This window comes from Corythoichthys intestinalis, unplaced genomic scaffold, assembly GCF_030265065.1.
Source record: "Corythoichthys intestinalis isolate RoL2023-P3 unplaced genomic scaffold, ASM3026506v1 HiC_scaffold_23, whole genome shotgun sequence".
Classification (NCBI taxonomy): domain Eukaryota; kingdom Metazoa; phylum Chordata; class Actinopteri; order Syngnathiformes; family Syngnathidae; genus Corythoichthys; species Corythoichthys intestinalis.
The window spans coordinates 8,502,029-8,526,272 of NW_026651592.1; the positions used below are offsets into that span (position 1 = coordinate 8,502,029).

At 40.9% G+C, this 24,244-nt stretch overlaps 1 protein-coding gene across 1 annotated transcript in view; it reads left to right on the forward strand.

The window, feature by feature from the left end:
* The first annotated feature begins 916 nt into the window (after positions 1 to 916).
* LOC130911200 (prolyl 4-hydroxylase subunit alpha-3-like) overlaps positions 917 to 24,244 on the forward strand; it is a 29,328-nt gene continuing 6,000 nt past the window's right edge. Inside the window, exons 1-8 of the mRNA XM_057829009.1 lie at positions 917 to 1,156; positions 7,720 to 7,874; positions 13,094 to 13,320; positions 15,606 to 15,755; positions 15,814 to 15,865; positions 16,792 to 16,940; positions 21,071 to 21,078; positions 22,507 to 22,675. Coding sequence (XP_057684992.1) covers positions 957 to 1,156; positions 7,720 to 7,874; positions 13,094 to 13,320; positions 15,606 to 15,755; positions 15,814 to 15,865; positions 16,792 to 16,940; positions 21,071 to 21,078; positions 22,507 to 22,675 — 1,110 coding nt within the window. The 5' untranslated portion in view covers positions 917 to 956. The remainder of the gene's footprint in view (positions 1,157 to 7,719; positions 7,875 to 13,093; positions 13,321 to 15,605; positions 15,756 to 15,813; positions 15,866 to 16,791; positions 16,941 to 21,070; positions 21,079 to 22,506; positions 22,676 to 24,244) is intronic.

Here is a 24,244-nt window from a genome sequence, read left to right on the forward strand (position 1 = left end):
TAAAAAAATTAATTACCGCCCGTTAACGCGATATTATGTTGGCTCAACATGTATGCTTTATGTTAAAAGAACACAATTGCTAAATGCTGAAGGGAAGCAATATTATCAGGTGCAAATTCTTTCCATTATTTTTTTATGTCAGTTCAACACCCCATTTTTTTGAGTGCAGGATACAGGTTGAGACAACTTTAATCCATTTTAACTGGCTGCACGAGTGATTTAGTTATTGCCACCAACTTTTATGTGCCACAGGTAAGTAATAGGTACTGTTAATTACACAAATTAGAGAACCATCACATGATTTTTCAAAGAGTGCCAATAATTTTGTCCGGCCAATTTTTGGAGTTTTGTGTCAAATGATAATGATTAATTTTTTTTCCCATTCTCTTTTGTGTTTTTTCATTGCAAGCAAAATAAATGAGGATATTACTACCAAAGCATTTGTAATTGCAATCATTTTCTGGGAGAAATCAAGCATTATCTGACACAATTGCAGGGTAGCCAATACTTCTGGCCAGCAGTGTACAGTTACATAAAGCAGTCTTGTGACACCACTTGAAATAAGGTTTCTGCATAAATAATATGTTTCATTTTTTTGAGTTTGTGTCACGTGAAGTGTCCACTACTTTCATTTATCCGCATTGCATCAATGGCCAGAAGGTGTCAGCCTGGTTCAATAAGTTACAACACAAACTGCACACGTTATCATTAAAATGTGTCTGGCTTTAAACCTTGAGAACAATTCCACAACATCTGCTTTTGTTCTATTTTTTAGGACAAGTGACAATTATTCAGAGACTTATTTTTGGCACCGTTTTCTCCCAATGCATGATGACGACTTTCAAGTGGAGGATGAAGATCTTCCACCCGAGTTGGGACATCCCGAGGAGGTGGGAGCGAAACTCGAGCAGCACGAACTCCACCGTGGTGCATGTGAAAGTGTTGTCTGCCTGCATATGAACTCACTGGAGATGAAGCCGATGGCGTGCGTGCTCCTGACTTGCGCGTGTTTGTGCACGCTGGCCCCGACGTGCGCGTGCGAAATGTTCACATCGCTGATGGATGTCCAGCAGGCCATCACCGTGGAGAAGAAGCTCATCGGACACTTGAGGACGTACATCCACAAAGAGTGGAAGAGGCTGCAGGACGTCAGGCGGTGAGCAGGAAACTTGTCAAAAGTTAACTTATCTGCTACCAATGACTGCGATAGACGTCCAATCAATCCAAGCAATCATTCGCCGCCAAATCTCTCAATCAAAATGGATAGGACGTCCAGCACCGTCAAAGGCACAGAAACATGGTCGTCAATAGGCCTGTCGCAATAACAAATTTTAGTGTGCGATAATTTATCTCATAAATTATTGCGATATGTGATATCATTGCGCCCCCCCCCCCCCCAATTTTTTAAAAACTAATTTACAATAACACAGTGAGAATACAGTATATATTAATAAATCAAGTACACCCATTTAAACGCGATAAATATTTACTCTTAAATTCAAAAATACTTTTTAAGAAATCACAACTAAAAACAATAGACCATGCCTCTTAAGTAAAAGACAACAATATTGATACCGCAAAGAAACACAGAATAAATAAAATGTGTTTTTCAAGAAAATAAAATAAAATTGCATTTAATAACTTAAGCATTTAGGCCAGGGGTGTCCAAACTTTTTGCAAAGGGGGCCAGATTTGGTGTGGTAAAAATGTGGGGGGCCGACCTTGGCTGACAACCTCTACATAGAACAATATATTTAAGCAAATTTTAGCAAGCCATTCTGTGTGTCACATTTGCCTTATTATCTTTTTTAATTACCGTATTGGCCCTAATATAAGATGGTGTTTTTTTGCATTGAAATAAGACTGAAAAAGTGGGGGTCGTCTTATATTCGCGGCCTAGACGTTATACCCATTCACGACGCTAGATGGCGCCAGATATCATTGAAGCGATGTTCTGTCATGACAGATCTCAGCTACTCTCAAGTTTAACAACATTGCATTATTTTATTGCAGTGTTTTTCGATCAGATTAGTTTTAAGACTACAGTTACAGTAAGACTTCACTTTGATGGTTAATGCAGTTATTGCAATTTTGTTGTTTTATCACAATAGATTGGTTTATTTACATTTCAAAAACCAGAAGCCATTCATTTACGAATGTGATTGCACTTTAGTTTACATATTTAAATGTTCAGATATTAAGATTTGAATGAGGCAAAATAACATGCTTTTTCTCTCAAATATATTGTTATAATTCTTTGTTTCAGATGTACTGTAATTATTTTCTGTATAAAAAATAATTTGGTGTTCAAAAAGTTTTTATTCAAACTTGAGTCTTGAAAAAGAGGGGGTCGTCTTATAATCAGGGCCGTCTTATATTTGGGCCAATACGGTAATAATTTCAACAGTCTCGCAACTAGCCTTGTGGCGTTCTCTTTCGACTCTCGGGCTCTTGCGAAATACTGCTGCTTTGAAATTAAACTAGCTTCAAGTTGCTTCAATTTCTCGCTGCCTGTAATCTTGTTGTACAGGTCAGCGTGTCTTGTTTGGTAATATTGCCTCACATTGAACTCTTTAAAAACAGCGACTGTCTCTTTGCAAATGAGGCAGACACGGTTGTTGAGTATTTTAGTGAAGAAATAGTCCAGTTTTCACATATCCTTAAAGCGTCGGCCGTCGCTGTCAACTTTTTTTGTTGATTGTCGCCATTTTAGAAAATCAGGAGTAAAGGGTCACACGGGGTAATGTTGCTTAGAGTGCTGCTGCCTTTTAGTGGGTCAATGAGGAGCAGCATTTAGTGTGTAAGCTACTTCATATGCTGGTGGCAGTACTGCTGACCAATTTATTAAGTCTGTGTGCGGGCCAGATGTCATTGATTTTATGACAGAGGCTGGGGGCCGGATGAAATTTGACCACGGGCCGCATTTGGCCCCCGGGCCGGACTTTGGACATTCTGATTTAGGCAAATGAAAACTTTTCCCGTCATAGCTTCTGCAATGGTGTTCCATAGGGATGCAACGATACAGTTAAGTCACGGTTTGGTATGATTTTCGATACGGAGGACACGATTTTCGATCCGACTCAATACATTTAATGCTCTGAAAAAAAAATAACAATTATATTTTATCTCTCTTAGCAGCTAGGTTTACTACATGAGCAAGACATCCTATTTGTGGTCCGAATCCATCTGTGTCATCTGTGTCAAAAATTAACAATATTTGCAACATTATCTATAGTAACTGGTATGGATTGATTTGGCCTTCTTAACTTCCATTCAGTCATGACAGTTTAGAATTCATCGATGTAGTATATGGACTACGTGTCCCATAATCACTCTGGGCTCACGTAGCCAGTGGCATGGGACGTACACATCTAGTTAGCTATTTCATGATATCTAGTGTGTGCGCGCATTAAAAAAGTTAGCAAACGCCGCTGAAGTCACGTCTGCTCATTACTACACAACACCAGCATATGACAATCGACTTTCATAAACAGGACGAGTTTGAAGCACAGCGCTCTTAATTTCATTCAGCTGTTCGTTGTCAAAGCGAAGTTGTTCATAGCAGCCAAGTCGGTAACAATGTTTTGGCAGACTTCGTTATGAATATCCGGCGTTGTGCCGAAAATAGCCGCCCCGCGTGAAATGTCACTCCTGACGGGAGCGCCCACACGTCAACAACACCGGCGCATCGGAGTTGGAGATGGTCCGCAGTCACTCCGGAGCACTGACGCGGCCGGTATACATTGAACAATAGGAACGATTGGCTCCGGTGCTAGTTTTTGCCGGACCTGAAACAAAGATGCATTTTGCGCGGTTGGTAACAAGGAATCCGCACGTGCACGCGAGGCGATAAATCGCAGCGGAAAAATTACCGCCTTCATTTGCATTTATCGTGCGATAAATGGAATTATTGCATATTGCGACAGGCTTAGTCGTCAACGCACATGATTCTAAAAAGGTTTTCTTTTAATTGTCAAGTCAAACAATCTAGTTTATTATATAATGTAATAAACTTGTTTTAATTTTTTTTCTATAATTATCAATCTTTCCACTCATCTTGTATATCTGAGTAAATTGACAGCCAAATTGCCTTTGATCTAATGCATATTGTAGAGATATGTAATGCAATCATTGTTAGCCTCCTCTCACTAATAGTCATATGTAGGAAGAATTGACGTGAAATTTAAAGTGCCTGTGACACGATAAAAAAAAAAAAATCTTAAATAGCATTATTGTGTGAATTAAAATCATGTCTTCAGACAATTCAACTCTACAACAATTTGGCATAGCGCAGATGACGACTAATGAGTCTTTCAATCTGTCGTTTAGCTACTCCTATCATTATCGCACTGTGGCGTGCAGCTGGGTGATGACGTCGGCAGAGTAACAATTTCAGCTGATTTAGAATTCAGCCCAATGGAGGAGGAAGATTCAGAACAAGGAAAATGCGACAGAGAGCAGCAAAATATCATCATTGTTTTTTTCGCTCCACTCCAATATTTCCACAGGATATTCTTTTTATCTAACTATTTTTCCCTAATTGCTAAATAAATTGTATGGTCATGACAAATAACAGTCTTGTGCTAAATGGAATATAAGATATTAAAAATGCATTTATTCAGTGCAACAGGGCTAAAATACTGCATAATGGTCAAAACTGCCAACTTCTTAAACCTTCCGAACGGTATTTTATGCCACCGGAGTTAGACCGGCTTTTGTCATTTCCTTGCCCCGGCTTTGGAGATGGAGGAAAGAGCATACAACAAGAAACAAAACAGGACGCATGAGAGTTAGGCGACATCCTAACCTGAACCGAGCGGCTCTTCCAAGTCTTTTCCTCTCCTTTCGAAAACGAAAAATCACACAAAACTCTACCGACTCGTGTCACACACGGTGGCAGGTTTGATTGTCTTCACCAATCGGCCAGTCCCCAGTGGGTTCGGCTTATTGTCCTGCTGCGGCCGCAGCAGGCAGGCAGTTCTCGTCACCGGGGACGCAGAGGGGAATGAACGCTGAAAATGGCGCATTCTCGGAGGACAAACAACGTCGGAGCGCGTGGCTGCCCAAGCCCAAGCCGTGTATAGCGCTCTCGAGGCGGGCACGTGAAAAGGGCCGAAGGGGGGTGGAAGTCATGCCAAAATCGAGTCCCGATGACGAAAGAGGAGGGCTCCCTGGGCCCAAGCCGAAGGTAGCGGTCTATAGGCGGGCAGGCCTTTATCGGCCGGTGACCACGGTGTGCGATAAGCCGCTGGTCGTTGGCCGAGTGGCCTTCTCAGTAGACAGGGACCATTGTCACCCACAAAATGCAAGCCACCTCCTCATTAAAACGTTTGCCATGATCTCAGTATTTGACATAACATAAAACACCTAGCTTACTCACTTCGTCATCCGTCCAATGGTCTCTAGATTGTCGGACTTGTTTTCCCCATTCATCGCGGTGAACAGGATCTTTTGGAAATCCAAAAAGCCTCCCACCCCTCATCCTGGTGTAGCAACAAAAGCCTGCAGCACATTGGTGTGACCCCAAAAAATAAAAGAATCCGCAAAATCCGCAGTCCTTTTGCATACAATAGTAATGACTGCTTTGTGAAGATGATTAGTCTGCTGTCATCACATTCGCCTTCTTCCTCAATCCAGACTCCGGCCGGAAGTCACTGATTTTCATAGCCCGGGATTCAAAAAATTGAATAAATATAATGGGGCAAATAGGTATTTAGTCAACCACTAATTGTGCAAGTTTTCCCACTTGAAAATATTAGAGAGGCCTGTAATTGTCAACATGGGTAAACCTCAACCATGAAAGACAAAATGTGGAAAAAAAAAAAACAGAAAATCACATTTAAAAAAAAAAAAAAATTTTAAGAATTGATTTGCAAATCATGGTGGAAAATAAGTATTTGGGCAATACCAAAGGTTCATCTCAATACTTTGTTATGTACCCTTTGTTGGCAATAACGGAGGCCAAACGTTTTCTGTAACTCTTCACAAGCTTTTCACACAATGTTGCTGGTATTTTGACCCATTCCTCCATGCAGATCTCCTCTAGAGCAGTGATGTGTTGGGGCTGTTGTTGGGCAACACGGACTTTCAACTCCCTCCGCAGATTTTCTATGGGGTTGAGACCTGGAGACTGGCTAGGCCACTCCAGAACCTTGAAATGCTTCTTACGAAGCCACTCCTTTGTTGCCCTGGCTGTGTGTTTGGGATCATAGTCATGCTGACAGACCCAGCCACGTCTCATCTTAAATGCCCTTGCTGATGGAAGGAGATTTTCACTCAAAATCTCTCGATATATGGCCCCATTCATTCTTTCCTTTACACAGATCATTCGTCCTGGTCCTTTTGCAGAAAAACAGCCGCAAAGCAGGATGTTTCCACCCCCATGCTTCACAGTGGGCATGGTGTTCTTCAGATGCAATTCAGTATTCTTCCTCCTCCAAACACTAGAACCTGTGTTTCTACCAAAAAGTTCTATTTTGGTTTCATCTGACCATAACAAATTCTCCCAGTCCTCTTTTGGATCATCCGAATGCTCTCTAGCGAACCGCAGACGGGCCTGGACGTGTACTTTCTTCAGCAGGGGGACACGTCTGGCAGTGCAGGCTTTGAGTCCGTGGAGGCGCATTGTGTTACTGATAGTAGCCTTTGTTACTGTGGTCCCAGCTCTCTGTAGGTCATTCACTAGGTACCCTCATGTGGTTTTGGGATTTTTGCTCACCGTTCTTGTTAACATTTTGACGCCACAGGGTGAGATCTTGCATGGAGCCCCAGATCGAGGGAGATTACCAGTGGTCTTGTATGTCTTCCATTTTCTAATAATTGCTCCCACAGTTGATTTCTTTACACCAAGCGTTTTACCTATTGCAGATTCAGTCTTCCCAGCCTGGTGCAGGTCTACAATTTTGTCTCTGGTGTCCTTCGATAGCTCTTTGGTCTTGGCCATAGTGGAGTTTGGAGTGTGACTGACTGAGATTGTGGAACAGGTGTATTTTATACCGATAACGAGTTAAAACAGGTGTCATTAATGCAGGTAACGAGTGGAGTCTCGTTAGACCTCGTTAGACGAAGTTAGACCTCTTTGACAGGCAGAAATATTGCTTGTTTGTCGGTGACCAAATATTTATTTTCCACTCTAATTTGGAAATAAATTCTTTAAAAATCAAACAATGTGTTTTCTGTTTTTTTTTCCCCACATTCTGTCTCTCATGGTTGAGGTTTACCCACGTTGACAATTACAGGCCTCTCTAATCTTTTCAAGTAGGAAACTTGCACAATTGGTGGCTGACTAAATACTTTTCTGCCCCACTGTATTTCGATCGCTTCCGCACACATCCAAGCGGTCCATTTCATTCAGGAGCATAAAATACCACGTGTAATATGAAATAAACAATTTTTTTTGTCCTGAGCACTTTAAATATGTAATATTGTTTGTTTTTAATTTTTAATCATAAAATAGGGTAAGTTATTAAACACAAATACTGATCGTTCAGGTGCTTGGTAATTCATTAAATTTCATAATAATACAGTCACTGTACACAACGTTTGTCTACATCCAAAAGAATACACAGAAATACATTCATTTGTAAAATGTCATAAATTGTTTAACTTTTTTGCTCTTATGTGTGAAAGAATGGGAAGATTTGGAATTCCACGCAAGATTTCCTTTAAGGTTGTTGGAAAAGATAATGTGCACTCACACTGACCAACTGGCACACGCAGGTTTTACAGCAAAGTTTGGCGCCTCCACAGTGAGCTGTACAGAGGGCCGTCCAATGGCATGGCCAACCCGCTGCTGGCATTCACGCTCATTAAGCGCCTACATGCAGACTGGTTCAACGTTGTAGATAGCCAACAGGCAGCGGACAACACTCAAGGTTGCGCTCACACACACACACACACACACATGCACACACACAAGCACACCAGTGGCAACTCTGGAAATTTTTCACAGGGGTGGCCAGATGGGTGCACTAAAAACTGGCACACAAAAACTAAAGGCCATCATTTAAAAACATATTCAGTATAGTGTTGTAATCCAGCCCGTATAAAATGATCAGAAATACTTGCCTACTGTATACTTTGGTTTATTGTATTTTATTTAATGTTACCAATGAGCTATTGTGCACAGACAAATAACAGTAATGTAAGCATTTTAACGTCTACAAATATTATGATTTATTGTGGAATGAAAATATAAGGCATAAGGTGTACATTAAGTGTTCTACTCTTGACTGGTGAAGGAATCTGACCTTTTAGCCAGACCTTCGGAGTCACATCAGCCGAACCGCCGGACCCATGCTGGCGCAGCTCCAGCAACCCAGGCCGGCTAAACTCTAACAACCCGGCCAAAAGGCCAAACTTCACGCGTTCACCTTAGTCTTAACCCCTTGTACTGACTCACCTTTGAAAGCTGGAAAAAGGCTTCGAAGCACAAGTTGACAATTTATTCAGGTCGACAGCGATCATACAGTACAGAGGGACCCAGGCGAGGATTCAGGGTCACCATATCACAAGTCAACAAAAGTTTCCCGAGAAAAATGACAACGATTAGTTAAAAATTGTCTTTTTGAAGGCTCTCGTGGGGCGGGCTGTGGGCAGAAGAAGGGTGTGTTTGGGCATTGCTAAGCATTATTGTCTGTTTGTGGATTGGACAAGAGGATTTGGGAGTTACTGTTGTCAGGGCAACGAGGGTTGTCGATTTTGCCACCTCAGCATCAAAGGAGCTCTTGGAGTCTTATCAGTCGTGTTATCAGCTGGATTTCGGGCGTTCTCCGGTGTTCCTTGTGTTGGGAGAGGGCGTCCCGCCATTTGTTCTGGACTGTCCAGGAAAACTGATTGCGAGAGTTGGTGGTGCAGACATGGGCTTGCCAGCATAGGCGGAGTTTGACTTTTGGGGCAGGCGGGGCACAATATGTTGATGACCCCATAACGCAGTGTCGGCAATAAAATTAACTTACAAGTATATTTATAATAGTAAGTTGAAAATTAGCATGTTTTGTTTCCCATCATTCGTGAGGGGAATTCTAAAATCAGGCTGCTTAGACTATACTTTTCGCCAAGATCTTCATACACTGAATATGGTACGCCCACCAGTGCCGTGCCAATGTAGTTACCTCAGTCTGGGTGGAGCCACTACACTGCACTGATTTGCTTGATTTCCGTGTTTTGATGATGTAGTTATCTACAAGGTTTTAAAACATGGCACATCCATCCAAAAAAAAACTTTTTTTTTCTGTTGTATACCATAACATACGTACTTAACGTTAAAAAAGGCAATGTTTCACTGTTTTTTTCTGTTGTCTACCATAACATACGTACTTAACGTTAAAAAAGGCAATGTTTCACTGTTTTACTCGTAGGATGACCTATAACCGTTCTTACTGCAATTCAAGTCCTGTATGGAGTTTTTCCAGTTCAGTAAACGTCAATGTCCAAAATATATAACTGTGGGTCTTTTCTGGCTTCAATTAATTGTTTAAGTCAACAACCCTCATACCTAATGTGTGTGTGTGTGCTCCCGCGGCCAGGGGACACAATTTTTGACGGGGGTAACTACATTGGCAAGACACCGGTGGTGGCTCTGTTGTACAATTAGTGTCTTTAGTGGGGCTAATTGAAACTCTGCTCAGTAGGTGTTGTCGCTTTTGAACGTTAGGTTTAAAAAAAAAAAAAAATACGTATAGCGTTGCCTTTTCGGTCCTTGGGTGGTTTTGGCTAAGCATACAAATGTCCGTCTAAGGTGCTAGTCACATAATCTGTTCAAAAAATAATTTTGACCCATTATAAAAATATCTTTTTTCGTTCCTTTCATTCTTTTTTTGTTTTGTTTTGTTTTTATATATTTTTTTTGTTTTGTTTTGTTTTGTTTTATTGCTTTACAACTTTTATAGACAATATTTTACCGGAAAATTCTTAATTTTAAAATCATATATTGTATAGGAAAGTCAATTACATGCAAAGACACTTTTCAGCCATCGGGGGGGGGGGGGCTGGCCCCCCTGCGCCCCCACCCCCCCCCCCACCCCCAAAAATCCGCTTATGCTTGCCAGCGTCAATCTTGCTCAGTCAGTTGCATGACGGAAACATTGGGCTGCCGTGATAAGAATGCGTCATGTATCTCTTATGCCCAATATTCTGCTTCTTTTCCTTAAACTATGGTACAAGTGCTATTTGTTTCATATTGGGTGTGTTAGAGTAATACAAACAGTCAATATGAGAAAAGATACTATTTCCTGATTGATTACATTAAGTGTGTTACAATAATGCAAACAGTTAGACCGTGCCTACGAGAAAAGGTACTATCTCCTTCACTGGAAAATATTTATAATAACCAGATTTAAAATCTGTTATTCTTTAAAATATGAATCATACTGTTAAAAATAAAAACTCCAAATTAACTAAGACCCCCAGGGACTAGAGCCTAGTTCGGGCCTAAAAAATCCAGCCCGACCCAACACAGCCCGCTGATATTGAGGCCCGACCCGGCCCGAGCTCGATCACTTAACTAGATTTGCAGGCCCGAGCCCGAAAAACCCGATTTTTTTTTTTTTTTTTTTTTGGAGTGACGTGGAAAAAACGCAGCAGCAGCAATTTATTTTCATTTCTTCGAGTTGGCAGAAAAAAACGCTTTCTTTTTCTTTCTTTAAGTTTTCTTAATGTTTAAATAATCTACATATTTTTTTGAAAATTATCAAAGCATTCACACAACGAAATAACGCTGGGAAAGTTTGTTAAACATATTTCTGAGTGTGTGGGATATTGTTCTCACATGGACGCGCCTATCTGACAAGGAGAGGGAACAGCAGCAAAAAAAAAATAAAATAAAACTACAAATGCTTTGAAATAACATTCTTTATTGTAACGACAACAATACCAAAATAAAAAATAAAAATGAAATAAAAGCTTTAAACTGTGGGCTGGCCTTGACTGCAGTCGGCAACTTGCGGCCCCCGCCTCATGTCTTGCTCTTTACAAAGGATAATAAAGATGTTTGAGCAGTTTCTTTTTTGCCCGCACAGCTTTTAAGATGCCTGCTCAGCGTCGAAGTGCCAGTCTTTTTGCTGTCGTACGAGAGCAATGTGCCGCACTTGTTACATTCGACGAAGCCGACACAGTTATTTGTTGCATCTTCCACGATCAAATGAAATTCTTTCCACACCTCACTCTTACCGGTGCATTCTTGCCTCTTCCATTCCCCCGTCTTCAGTTTGTTTTTAGCTTCTTTCTGCTCCATATTGGAAAAGTACCAAGAGGATGAGTTGTGTACACTCAGTGAAGAGAGGGAGAAAATGAAAATGAGGGCGGCGCCTCGGCCGTGCGCAAACGGTACAGCGGGAGGACAAGAAGAAAAAGCGGCCGGCGCCACGGCGTTCGTGCACACGCACAAGCAAAAGCGCAATACAGAGAGCCTGCTCTCCATTTAAAAAAATTTTTTTTTTTTTTAAATAATTTATTAGTCCGGCATGGCGGCCCGACCCGACCTGACCCGAATGTCGGGTCGGGTGCGGGTTCAGGCACAAAATCTAACCTCTACCAGGTACCCAAAAAGCTGTGACACAAAATTTTGGGATAACTGAAGTCACCCACATAGCAAGTCTCTAATTAGTTATACCACACCTTTTTATATCTGTAATAATAGCCTGTAGCCATTTCAATCTGAACAAATAAAACTGCTGATAAACATTAATCAAAAAGCTTTAAATGATGATGTCATGATTAGGCCTGCACAATATATCGTTTGAACATCGCAATCGCAATGTGCGCATGCACAATACTCACATCACAGGACGTGCAATAGTTTTTTTTTTTTTTTTTTTGCTTTTAACATGCAAACTTTTGTTTTACTTCATAAAATCATCAAGTGTTTTCATGCACTTTCAGAAAAAAGTTACAGTGGTATGAAAAAAGTATCTGAACCTTTTGGAATTCCTCACATTTCTCCATAAAATCACCATCCAATGTGATCTGGTCATTGTCATTATCACACTGATGAAAATGCAGGGTCTGCTCTTAGTAAAACTACCCAAATATGTATAGGTTTTCATATTTTAATGAGGATAGCATGCAAACAATGACAGAAGGGGGAAAAATAACTAAGTGAACCCTCTGCCTAAGGGGACTTATAGAGCAATTGAAAACAACATTGTTGTTCGATTAATGTTCGCAAAAAGGCACTTGGACACTCCACAGAAGTTTTGGCAAAATATTTTGTGGACTGATGAAACCAAAGTGGAATTGTTTGGGAGCAACACACAATGTCATGCATGGAGGAAAAATGGAACAGCTCACCAACATCAACACCTCATCCCCACCGTGAAGCATGGTGGAGGGAGCATCATGGCTTTGGGCTGTTTGCTGCCTCAGGGCCTGGACAACTTGCATTCACGAATGAAAAAATGCATACGAAAATTCATCAGGATGTTTTGCATGACAACCTGAGGCCGTCTGTCAGAAAGTTGAAGCTCAAAAGAGGATGGATGCTGCAACAAGACAATGATCCAAAACACAGAAGTAAATCAACTTCAGAATGGTTTCAGAAGAACAAAATACACGTTCTGGACTGGCCAAGTCAAAGTCCAGACATGAACCCCACTGAGATGCTGTGGCATGACTTAAAGACAGCGATTCATGCCAGATATCCCAGGAGTCTGACTGAACTACAGCAGCTTTGTTGAGAAGAATGGGCCAAGAATAGTCCTGATCAATGTGCCAGACTGATCTGCAGCTACAGGAAGCATCTGATTGAAGTTATTGCTGCCAAAGGGGGGGGGCACAAAATATTAAATGTGATGGTTCACTTACTTATTTTTCCCCTTCTGTCATTGTTTGCATATTATCCTCGTTAAGATACGAAAACCTATAAATGTTTGGGTGGTTTTAGTTAAAGCTGACACTGTTTTTTCATCTGTGTGATTTTGACAAAGATCACATTTGATGGTGATTTCATACTGAAATATGAGAAATTCCAAAAGGTTCAGATAATCTTTCATACCGCTGGATACACATAAGGACACACAAAGTTGTCATGACGGGATGATGTATCAGCTTCCTGCTCTACCTCCTCCAACATGGCGCCTTCCAATGCGCCGGTCAGCCCTCAGGTGGAGTTACGAGCAAGAACAAAACGACTTGCCCAAATCGGAGGATGTGCGCGGGGCGGCCCGAGGCCTGTTGAGGCTGCAGGACGTCTACGCGCTCAACGTGGCCAGCCTGGCTGCTGGTCGCTTCCAGAGAGCCACCGGCGACAACCAGCTAATGGACGTCTACACACCTGCCGTGGCTACGCCTCTCTCTGGAGATGATTGCTTTTCAGTAGGGAAGGTATGCTATCTAAACTAGTCTAGAGTTCATTTTTTAGAATTTTTTTTTTTTTTTTGCACTGTGCAAAAAAAGGAAAAAATATATATGTGAAACATTTATTACTGTATGTTTAGGTTTCTAAGTAAATACAGTGCGGCAAATAAGTATTTTGTCACCCACTAATTGTGCAAGTTCTCCCACTTGAAAATATTAGCGAGGCCTGTACTTGTCAACATGGTTAAACCTCAATCATGAGAGACAATGTGGAACCCCCCCCCAGAAAATCCAATTGTTTGATTTTTAAAGAATTTATTTGCAAATCATGGTGGAAAATAAGTATTTGGTCAATACCAAAAGTTCATCTCAATACTTTGTTATGTACCCCTTGTTGGCAATAACGGAGGCCAAACATTTTCTGTAACTCTTCACAAGCTTTTCACACACTGTTGCTGGTATTTTGCCCCATTCCTATATGCAGATCTCCTCGAGAGCAGTGATGCTTTGGGGCTGTCGTTGGCCAACACGGACTTTTAACTCCCTCCGCAGATTTTTGAGATCTGGAGACTGGCTAGGCCACTCCAGGACCTTGAAAAACTTCTCACGAAGCAACTCCTTTGTTGCCCTGGCTGTGTGTTTGGGATCATTGTCATGCTGAAAGACCAAGCCACGTCTCATCTTCAATGCCCTTGCTGATGGAAGGAGATTTTCACTCAAAATCTCTCGATACATGGCCCCATTCATTCTTTCCTTTACACAGATCAGTCGTCCTGGTCCCTGTGCAGAAAAACAGCCCCAAAGCATTATGTTTCCACCCCCATGCTTCACAGTGGGTATGGTGTTCTTCGGATGCAATTCAGTATTCTTTCTCCTCCAAACACGCGAACCTGTGTTCTTTTTTTGTTTCATCTGACCATAACACATTCTCCCAGTCCTCTTTTGGATCATCCAAATGCTCTCTAGTGAAACGCAGATGGGCCTGGACGTGTAGTTTCTTCAGCAGGGATACACATCTGGCAGTGCAGGATTGGAGTCCCTGGTTGCGCGTTGTGTTACTGATAGTAGCCTTTGTTACTGTGGTCCCAGCTCTCTGTAGGTCATTCACTAGGTCCCCCCGTGTGGTCCTGGGGTTTTTGCGCCCCGTTCATGTTATCATTTTGACGCCACGGGGTGAGGAGGGAGTTGAAAGTCCGTGTTGCCCAACGACAGCCCCAAAACATCACTGCCCTAGAGGAGATCTGCATGGAGGAATGGGCCAAAATACCAGCAACGGTGTGTGAAAAGCTTGTGAAGAGTTACAGAAAACGTTTGGCCTCCATTATTGCCAACAAAGGGTACATAACAAAGTATTGAGATGAACTTTTTGTATAGACCAAATACTTATTTTCCACCATGATTTGCAAATAAATTCTTTAAAAATCAAACAATGTGATTTTCTGTTTTTTTTTTCCACATTCTGTTTGTCATGGTTGAGGTTTACCCATGTTGACAATTACAGGCCTCTCTAATAGTTTCAAATGGGAGAACTTGCACAATTAGTGGTTGACTAAATACTTATTTGCCCCACTCTATCGAGTAGAACAGAATATTAAATCAAACAATAATTTAAATTAAAAAGAAATATGTGAATGTAAAGTGAAATAAATTAAGGGTCATTCAGGGGCCCCTATGATCCTGAGGCCCGGGACAGCATGCCCCCCGTCAATGGGCTTGAGTATGAGTCAATACAGATTTATTTTGATTTGATCATTTCACCTATCAATTAATTAGGATCATATTCGTGAGAAATGTGGCCCTGACTCCCGTTCAATAATCTTTTTGGTCTTTTTAATGTCCGGTCCCCGGCAAAAAGTGTTCATGCAGGTTATGCTGTTATATCATCTCTACCAATGTTGAGACCAAACCTATGCCCTTGGCTGGCAGCAAATGATTGCTTTAACTGATTGGCATGGCAACGTTAATGGCAGCCAATTTAAAACCTTCTCTTATGGAGTATGTATTCTTAGAAAAAAACTGCATTTTATTGGACCATGTGAGCAAGCCTAAGAATTTCATGCACGTGCAAGTCATGATTGGATGAAAAATTCAAAATGCTCTTGTTTCCAAAAGTATGCGGCGGAAGAAAAGTTCTTCTCGTAGGAATCACGAGGCCCACGCACCACAACACATTCCAATGTCAGCCAACGCTCATGATGATATTTGGCTGGAAAGAACATTATCGACAGACCTTAACGTTTTCTTCCTATGTACTCGCATTTTTACCAAAGATCAAGTTTCCTTATGATTACAACAGCCATTCTTTGAGGCAGGTGGCCTACGATCAGGAGGACTATTACCACTCAGTCCCGTGGCTGCAGGAGTCCGTGAAGCTTTTTCGGGCTGCCAGTGTCCGATGCAACCCTGAGGATGAAGCCACACTAGCGGATGCGTTGGACCACCTGGCCTTTTCTCACTTTAAGGTAATACACACAAACACTGCCCTAAAGATGATATCACTAAGTGAGTTTCCTTTTACAGACTGGTAACATCTCTCATGCTCTCAGTGTGTCACAGGAACTGCTGCATTACGGTAACCTTTCCAGCCTTGCTCAGAAATATGAATCATTCTGTACTATCTGTTACATAGTACACCAACATATACTTGAACTATGGGTAATTGAATGGTTCCTTGTGTTGGTGGGTATAGCTAATGTCACAAAATGGCTGCACTCGTAAGTGCTATCACTCGCCTTAATTTCTCCATTATCAGAACTGGAAATCCCGGCTTTTTTTTTTGTCTATAAAGAAATGTCAAATGACCAGTGTTGTTAATAACGGCGTTAGAATATAACGGCGTTACTAACGGCGTTATTTTTTTCAGTAGTGAGTAATCTAATTAATTACTTTTCTCATCTTGGCAACACCGTTACCAGTACTGAGGTTGGAGAGGCGTGCGTTACTATGTGTTGCTATATTGGTTGAATGACGCGATAAAAGTCTGAGGGGCAGTTTGCATGGCGACTTTGCGACACAAAGACGCAATGACTGAGTAGCGGACTCGCCTCGCGTACATATGGTGTCGGCGAAGACGAAAAATTCTGAATCCTGCCTCCAAAGTGGAAGAATCCGATTGCAGGGGGTTGAGGGGGGCTTCCTCGGCATGCATATCAAAGGCTCCTGCGGCGCGAGACCGCGCCGTTAAAGTCAGCACTCGTACACGTCACATTGGGCGTGCGCAGCGGTGCTACTAAACATTCAAAACAGCAAATATGGCGAAATGTCGGCTTTAATTTACTGTTTTAATAATATTTTTGAATTAAATATGTTGAACGTTTCAATTTTTGTGCCTGTTTGAACAAAGGAAAAATGACATTGCTTCAAGTGGGCGGGCATATTTTTTTCCGGGCTGAGGGCACTTGGTGGGGTGCATTCATAATAATAATTTCCAAGCCTCAAATTAATGGGATGAATGTTTTAATGCAGTCCCACCTACTCATTCATACATCAATGTTTCAGACCCAATGAATGGAAGAGTGTTGCAGAACGTGGAGAAATATGAGAAGCTGCTGGTGGCATCGGTGCCAGTAACGCTGGGCAGACCTGCTAGCAAACATTTGAAGACCAGGGAAGCTTATGAGCAATTGTGCCAAATGGCAGCACCTCAGGTCTGAGTATACTTGACCTTCCTTTAACCTAAAAACAGGAGTGAAAGTGGGCCAGAACGGTCAGGAACGCAGTTCCGGTATAAGATTCAGGGCCAGAACGCAGTTCCGGTATAAGATTCAGGGCTGGAATGTTGTTTCGGTTCACGGTGCTTTGATTTCGAAAATATGACCGCAACTGTCAAAATGCTATGTAAAAAAAAAAATACTAAGCCGCCACACATGCATTTCATCTCCAAGAAGAAAACAATCTACCAACATCAGATTTATACACAAGTGTTAACAGCAAGCATAATAAAGTGCTTGTGTAGCGTAATCAGTTTCCACCAATATTTTTTTTTTTTTCACGGAGGGCATGGAGGTTTCCCCAACTGCTGCAGTTATCTGAGTCAAACGATGATGAGTCATGTCAATGTGCGAATACACGCAGCAAAGCAAAACACCTGGACTCTTTTTATCAGTTCAACTGGCTGACATCCTGACATGTGATCAGCAGAGATAGTCATAGGCGGAGTTTGACTTTTGGGGCAGGGGGGGCACAACATGTTGATAAACCCGAAACGCAGTGTCAGCAATAAAGTTAACTTACAAGAATATTTATAATAATAAGTTGACAATGAGCGTTTTTTGTTTCCCATCATTCTTGAGGGGAATTCTAAATCAAGATGCTTAGGCAATACTTTTCGCTAAGATCGTCATCCATTGAATATAGTACGCCCGCCGGTGTCGTGCCAATGTAGTTACCCAAGTCAAAAATTGCATCCACTGGACGGAGCCATATGGAGGTAGATTTGTGTCTTTATTATTCAATGAAAAAAAAAAAAAGTTGCATCAATCAAAATATACAGGTATATTTTTCAATTTAAAAAAAAGTCGTTTCAGTCAAAAAAAAAAAAAAAAAAAAGTGTTTGAATGCAAAAATAAGTTTGAAACTCAAAAAAATGCGTGTGAAAGCTATTTTTCCTTGATTGGATTTTTTTTTTTTGATTGAAGCAACTTTTTTGATTGAAGTAATGTTGATAGGTGTTTGGGCCACATTTTGGGTAGGACGTTTTTGTCTTGATGATTCAATCAAAAAATAAGTTGCTTCAAAAATATATAAATTTTCAAAAAGAAAAATCACTTAAATAAAAAAACTAAAAAAAATAAAAATCATAGAAAACATTTTTGAATGCGAAAAAATATTTGACATTGAAAAATTTGCATTTGAACACTTAATTTTTCATTGAAAAAGTTTTCTTTGATTGAAGCTTTTTGTGTTTGGGCCATTTATGAGTAGGACATTTGTGTCTAAATCATTCAATCCCAAAAATGGTTGCTTCAATTTAAAAAAAAAAAAAAAAAAAGTATTTTCAATCAAAGAAAAAAATCATTTGAAAATTAAAATTGCCCGCCTCTAGTTTTTTTTTTTTTATACAAAGCAAATGACCGTCTAAGGTGCTAGTCACATGATCTGTTCGAAAAGTAATTTTGACCCATTATAAAACTATTTTTTTGTATATTTCATTCATTTTTGTTGCAGTTTTATTGCTTTACAACTTTTATATATATAGGAAAGTCAATTTCATGCAATAACACTTTTCGGCCACCAGCTCCCCCCCCCCCCCCCCCCCCCCTTAAAATCCGCTTATGGAGATAGTTATCTCTGATTGGTTCAAATGTGCATGTTTTCTGGAACAGCAAAAAAAAAAAAAAAAAAAAAAAAAAAAGGTTGTTGAATTGATGCGACAAAAAAGGGCAATGCAACATAAAATGGATCAAATCTTTGAGAGCAACCGAAATAGTTGAAGAGGCTTATTTATCATATTTAGTTTTATTTACTTTGATGGGGAGGTTCAGAACATCTTAGCTGTCAATGTGCACTTTGAACTTATACTTGTTGATTTATGTTAGGCTACTTATTCATTTCCTTATGATGAAAAAAAAGTAAATGTTTGCTCGATCTTCAAAATATATTGCTCTGCATAATATAAGTCATTTGTACTTATTTTTCTGAATGTTTATTTAAAAAAAGTAAATGTTTACATTAACTTCAACTTTGATAGACATGTTATGTTATTAAGTAGTTAAAATTGAGAGATTTGGCATTTAGTGTGTGAGGAAATGAGGGAAAATAAAAAATTAGGAGATGGAGGTTGGGGTTATTGCTGTTTTTGTTAAGATTTATTTTGCAAATCATTGAAAAAAATATTTTGAATGAAAATCAGTTTTTGTATGTGTTATAGAAATAACTGTGCTAAAACAGTTTTCTTTGCATTTCAGTAGTGTAAGGGGTTTGAGCCCCCCCCCCAAAAAAAAAAAAACACTTGATTCCCTTAATTTATTGTTGGCCACTGACTGTGATAGAAGTCCAATCCATCCATTTTGACGAGGAGGCCTGTCAACGATCATTTGCTGCCAGCTTGTCCCAATATAAATGGATTGGACGTCCATCACTGTCGATGGCACACTTATATACAATATAGTAGTATTTATATATACTAGTGTGTGTATATATACAGTGGGGAGTGGGGAGAACAAGTATTTGGTATCAAATACTTGTTCTCCCCACTGTATATATATATACAGTGCCTTGCAAAAGTATTCGGCCCCCTTGAACCTTGCAACCTTTCGCCACATTTCAGGCTTCAAACAAAGATATAAAATTTTAATTTTTTGTCAAGAATCAACAACAAGTGGGACACAATCGTGAAGTGGAACAAAATTTATTGGATAATTTAAACTTTTTTAACAAATAAAAAACTGAAAAGTGGGGCGTGCAATATTATTCGGCCCCCTTGCGTTAATACTTTGTAGCGCCACCTTTTGCTCCAATTACAGCTGCAAGTTGCTTGGGGTATGTTTCTATCAGTTTTGCACATCGAGAGACTGACATTCTTGCCCATTCTTCCTTGCAAAACAGCTCGAGCTCAGTGAGGTTGGATGGAGAGTGTTTGTGAACAGCAGTCTTCAGCTCTTTCCACAGATTCTCGATTGGATTCAGGTCTGGACTTTGACTTGGCCATTCTAACACCTGGATACGTTTATTTTTTAACCATTCCATTGTAGATTTGGCTTTATGTTTTGGATCATTGTCCTGTTGGAAGATAAATCTCCGTCCCAGTCTCAGGTCTTGTGCAGATACCAACAGGTTTTCTTCCAGAATGTTCCTGTATTTGGCTGCATCCATCTTCCCGTCAATTTTAACAATCTTCCCTGTCCCTGCTGAAGAAAAGCAGGCCCAAACCATGATGCTGCCACCACCATGTTTGACAGTGGGGATGGTGTGTTCAGGGTGATGAGCTGTGTTGCTTTTACGCCAAACATATCGTTTTGCATTGTGGCCAAAAAGTTCAATTTTGGTTTCATCTGACCAGAGCACCTTCTTCCACATGTTTGGTGTGTCTCCCAGGTGACTTGTGGCAAAGTTTAAACGAGACTTTTTATGGATATCTTTGAGAAATGGCTTTCTTCTTGCCAGTCTTCCATAAAGGCCAGATTTGTGCAGTGTACGACTGACTGTTGTCCTATGGACAGACTCTCCCACCTCAGCTGTAGATCTCTGCAGTTCATCCAGAGTGATCATGGGCCTCTTGGCTGCATCTCTGATCAGTTTTCTCCTTGTTTGAGAAGAAAGTTTGGAAGGACGGCCGGGTCTTGGTAGATTTGCAGTGGTCTGATGCTCCTTCCATTTCAATATGATGGCTTGCACAGTGCTCCTTGAGATGTTTAAAGCTAGGGAAATCTTTTTGTATCCAAATCCGGCTTTAAACTTCTCCACAACAGTATCTCGGACCTGCCTGGTGTGTTCCTTGGTTTTCATAATGCTCTCTGCACTTTAAACAGAGCCCTGAGACTATCACAGAGCAGGTGCATTTATACGGAGACTTGATTACACACAGGTGGATTCTATTTATCATCATCGGTCATTTAGGACAACATTGGATCATTCAGAGATCCTCACTGAACTTCTGGAGTGAGTTTGCTGCACTGAAAGTAAAGGGGCCGAATAATATTGCACGCCCCACTTTTCAGTTTTTTATTTGTTAAAAAAGTTTAAATTATCCAATCAATGTTGTTCCACTTCACGATTGTGTCCCACTTGTTGTTGATTCTTGACAAAAAAATTAAATTTCATATCTTTATGTTTGAAGCCTGAAATGTGGCGAAAGGTTGCAAGATTCAAGGGGGCCGAATACTTTTGCAAGGCACTGAATATGTGTATATGTACAGTATATATATATATATATATATATATATATATATATATATATATATATATATATATATATATATATATATATATATATATATATATATATATATATATATATATATATATATACATACTATCACTCGTGAACAAGACCCCAAGATACTTGAACTCCTCCACTTGGGGCAGGATCTCATCCCCGACCCGGAGAGGGCACTCCACCCTTTTCCGACTGAGGACCATGGTCTCGGATTTGGAGATGCTGATCTTCATCCCAACCGCTTCACACTCAGCTGCGAACCGCTCCAGTGCGAGTTGGAGGTCACGGCTTGATGAAGCCAACAGCACTACATCATCTGCATAAAGCAGAGATTCAATGCTCAGGTCACCAAACCGGAACCCCTCAACGCTTCGGCTGCACCTAGAAATTCTGTCCATAAAAATTATGAACAGAATCGGTGACAAAGGGCAGCCTTGGCGGAGTCCAACCCTCACTGGGAACGAATTTGACTTACTGCCAGCAATGCGGACCAAACTCTGACACCGGTCGTACAGGGAACGAACAGCCCTTACCAAGGGGCTCGGTACTCCGTACTCCCAGAGCACCCCCCACAGGACTCCCTGAGGCACACGGTCGAACGCCTTCTCCAGATCCACAAAACACATGTAGAACTCCCATGCACCCTCGAGGACCCTGGGGTGTAGAACTGGTCAACTGTTCCACGGCCTGGACGAAAACCACACTGCTCCTCCTGAATCTGAGATTCGACTTCCCGACGGACTCTCCTCTCCAGCACCCCTGAATAGACTTTACCAGGGAGGCTGAGGAGTTTGATCCCTCTATAATTGGAACACACCCTCCAGTTCCCCTTCTTAAAAAGGGGGACCACCACCCCGGTCTGCCAATCCAGAGGCACTGTCCCCCTCCGTGAGTCATCACCTTATCGTTGTGGAGGGGTTTGCGTGTCTCAATGATCCTAGGAGCTATGTTTTCTGGGGCTTTAAGCTCCTCGTAGGGTCACCCATGGCAAACAGAACCTAGGTGAGGGGCCAGACAAAGTATGGCTCAAAAAGACCCCTTATGATGAGTAATATAAATGAACTCCAGTTTCCCTTGCCCGGGCGCAGGTTACCGGGGCCCCCCTCTGGAGCCAGGCCTGGAGGAGGGGCTCGAAGGCAAGCGTCTGGTGGCCGGGCCTGTCCCCATGGGGCCCGGCCGGGCACAGCCCGAAAAGGCAACGTGGGTTCCCCTTCCCATGGGCTCACCACCTGTGGGAGGGGCGAAAGGGGTCGGGTGCGTAGGGAGTTGGGCGGCAGCCAAAGGCTTTGGTAACAATGTAACTAAATTTCTATCCTGTAGAGCCTCCTGTTCTCCAGGATAAAAAGTATCCAACTGTCATGCGACTACTTCACCAACGGGAATCCCTCGCTGACGCTGCTACCCGCCAGACGTGAAGTGCTGAGTCTGCATCCTTACGTGGTTCTCTACCACGACTTTGTCACCGACCGTGAATCCGAACACATCAAGGACCTGGCGCGCACTGGAGTAAGTGTACGCTTTTAAGTTCCTCGGTGTACTGTTATCTATATCGGTGAATTTGTCGCGTTAACGGGCAGTAATTATTTTGTTGAATTAATCACGTTAAAATATTTGACGCAATTAACGCATGCACGGAATGACCCGTTCATTGGTTGCCTCATAACAATTTACAGTGATGCCGTTTTATCACAATGACAGCGAAAAAGCAGAGAAATGCCGCGCCTTTTATTGGCTTAAGCTTTGGCAACTCTTTCATAACAAATATAATTATTGTGGCGAACGACGTGGGGAAGAATGACAGGAAACGATCTCTTCTTTAACACGCTTAATTGAACCCAACGCAGAACATACTGGATACCATTTGCAGCCACCACTGACAGTCATGGTTGCCCAACTTCCCATCATGCATTCGGGTGGAGCAGTTAGGTCACTACAGTATCATTTAGTGATAGCACAACAAAAATAATATTCCTATCTCTCAAAAAAATAACTATTACAAAAAGAAAAGCACTCAATGCAGAGAGAACTGCCATTCCCAATCAAAATAGCTATGCAACATACACATAAAACCTACTCAGACTTTGCCATGGCTAGATTTCTTATCAATTTAAAACTCGCTATTGACACCTTGTGGTGTATTTCAATCACTACCTTACGCAGTTAAAGACACTGTGGAAGAACGGCAGGTGACGTCCCGCTCGGCGATGTCAACAATGGCGAGCTATTAGCTTATTTTTTGATTGACAATTTTACAAAGTTTATTAAAACCAAAACATTAAGAGGGGTTTAATTAGGGCTGTCAAAATTATCGCGTTAATGGGCGGTAATTTTTTTTTTTTAATTAATCACGTTAAAATATTTGACGCATTTAACGCACATACCCCGCTCAACGAGATTAAAATGACAGCACAATGTAATGTCCACTTGTTACTTCTGTTTTTTGGTGTTTTGTCACCCTCTGCTGGCGCTTGGGTGCGACTGTTTTTATGGGTTTCAGCACCATGCATTGTGTAATTATTGACATCAACAATGGCAAGCTACTAGATTATTTTTTGATTGAAAATTTTACAAATTTTATTAAAACGAAAACATTAAGAGGGGTTGTAAAATAAAATTTCTATAACTTGTACTAACATTTATCTTTAAGAACTACAAGTCTTTCTATCCGTGGATCCCTTTAACAGAATGTTAATAATGTTAATGCCATCTTGTTGATTTAATGTTATAATAAACAAATACAGTACTTATGTACCGTATGTTGAATCCGTCTTTTGTCTTATCTTTCCATTCCAACAATAATTTACAGAAAAATATGGCATATTTTATTGATGGTTTGAATTGCGATTAATTAAGATTAATTCATTTTTAAGCTGTAATTAACTCGATTAAAAATTTTAATCGTTTGACAGCCCTAGTTTTAATATAAAATTACTATAACTTGTACTCAAATTTATCTTTTAAGAACTACAAGTCTTTCTATCTGTGGATCCCTTTAACAGAAAGAATGTTGACAATGTTAATGCCATCTTGTGGATTTATTGTTATAATAAACAAATACAGTACTTATGTAATACT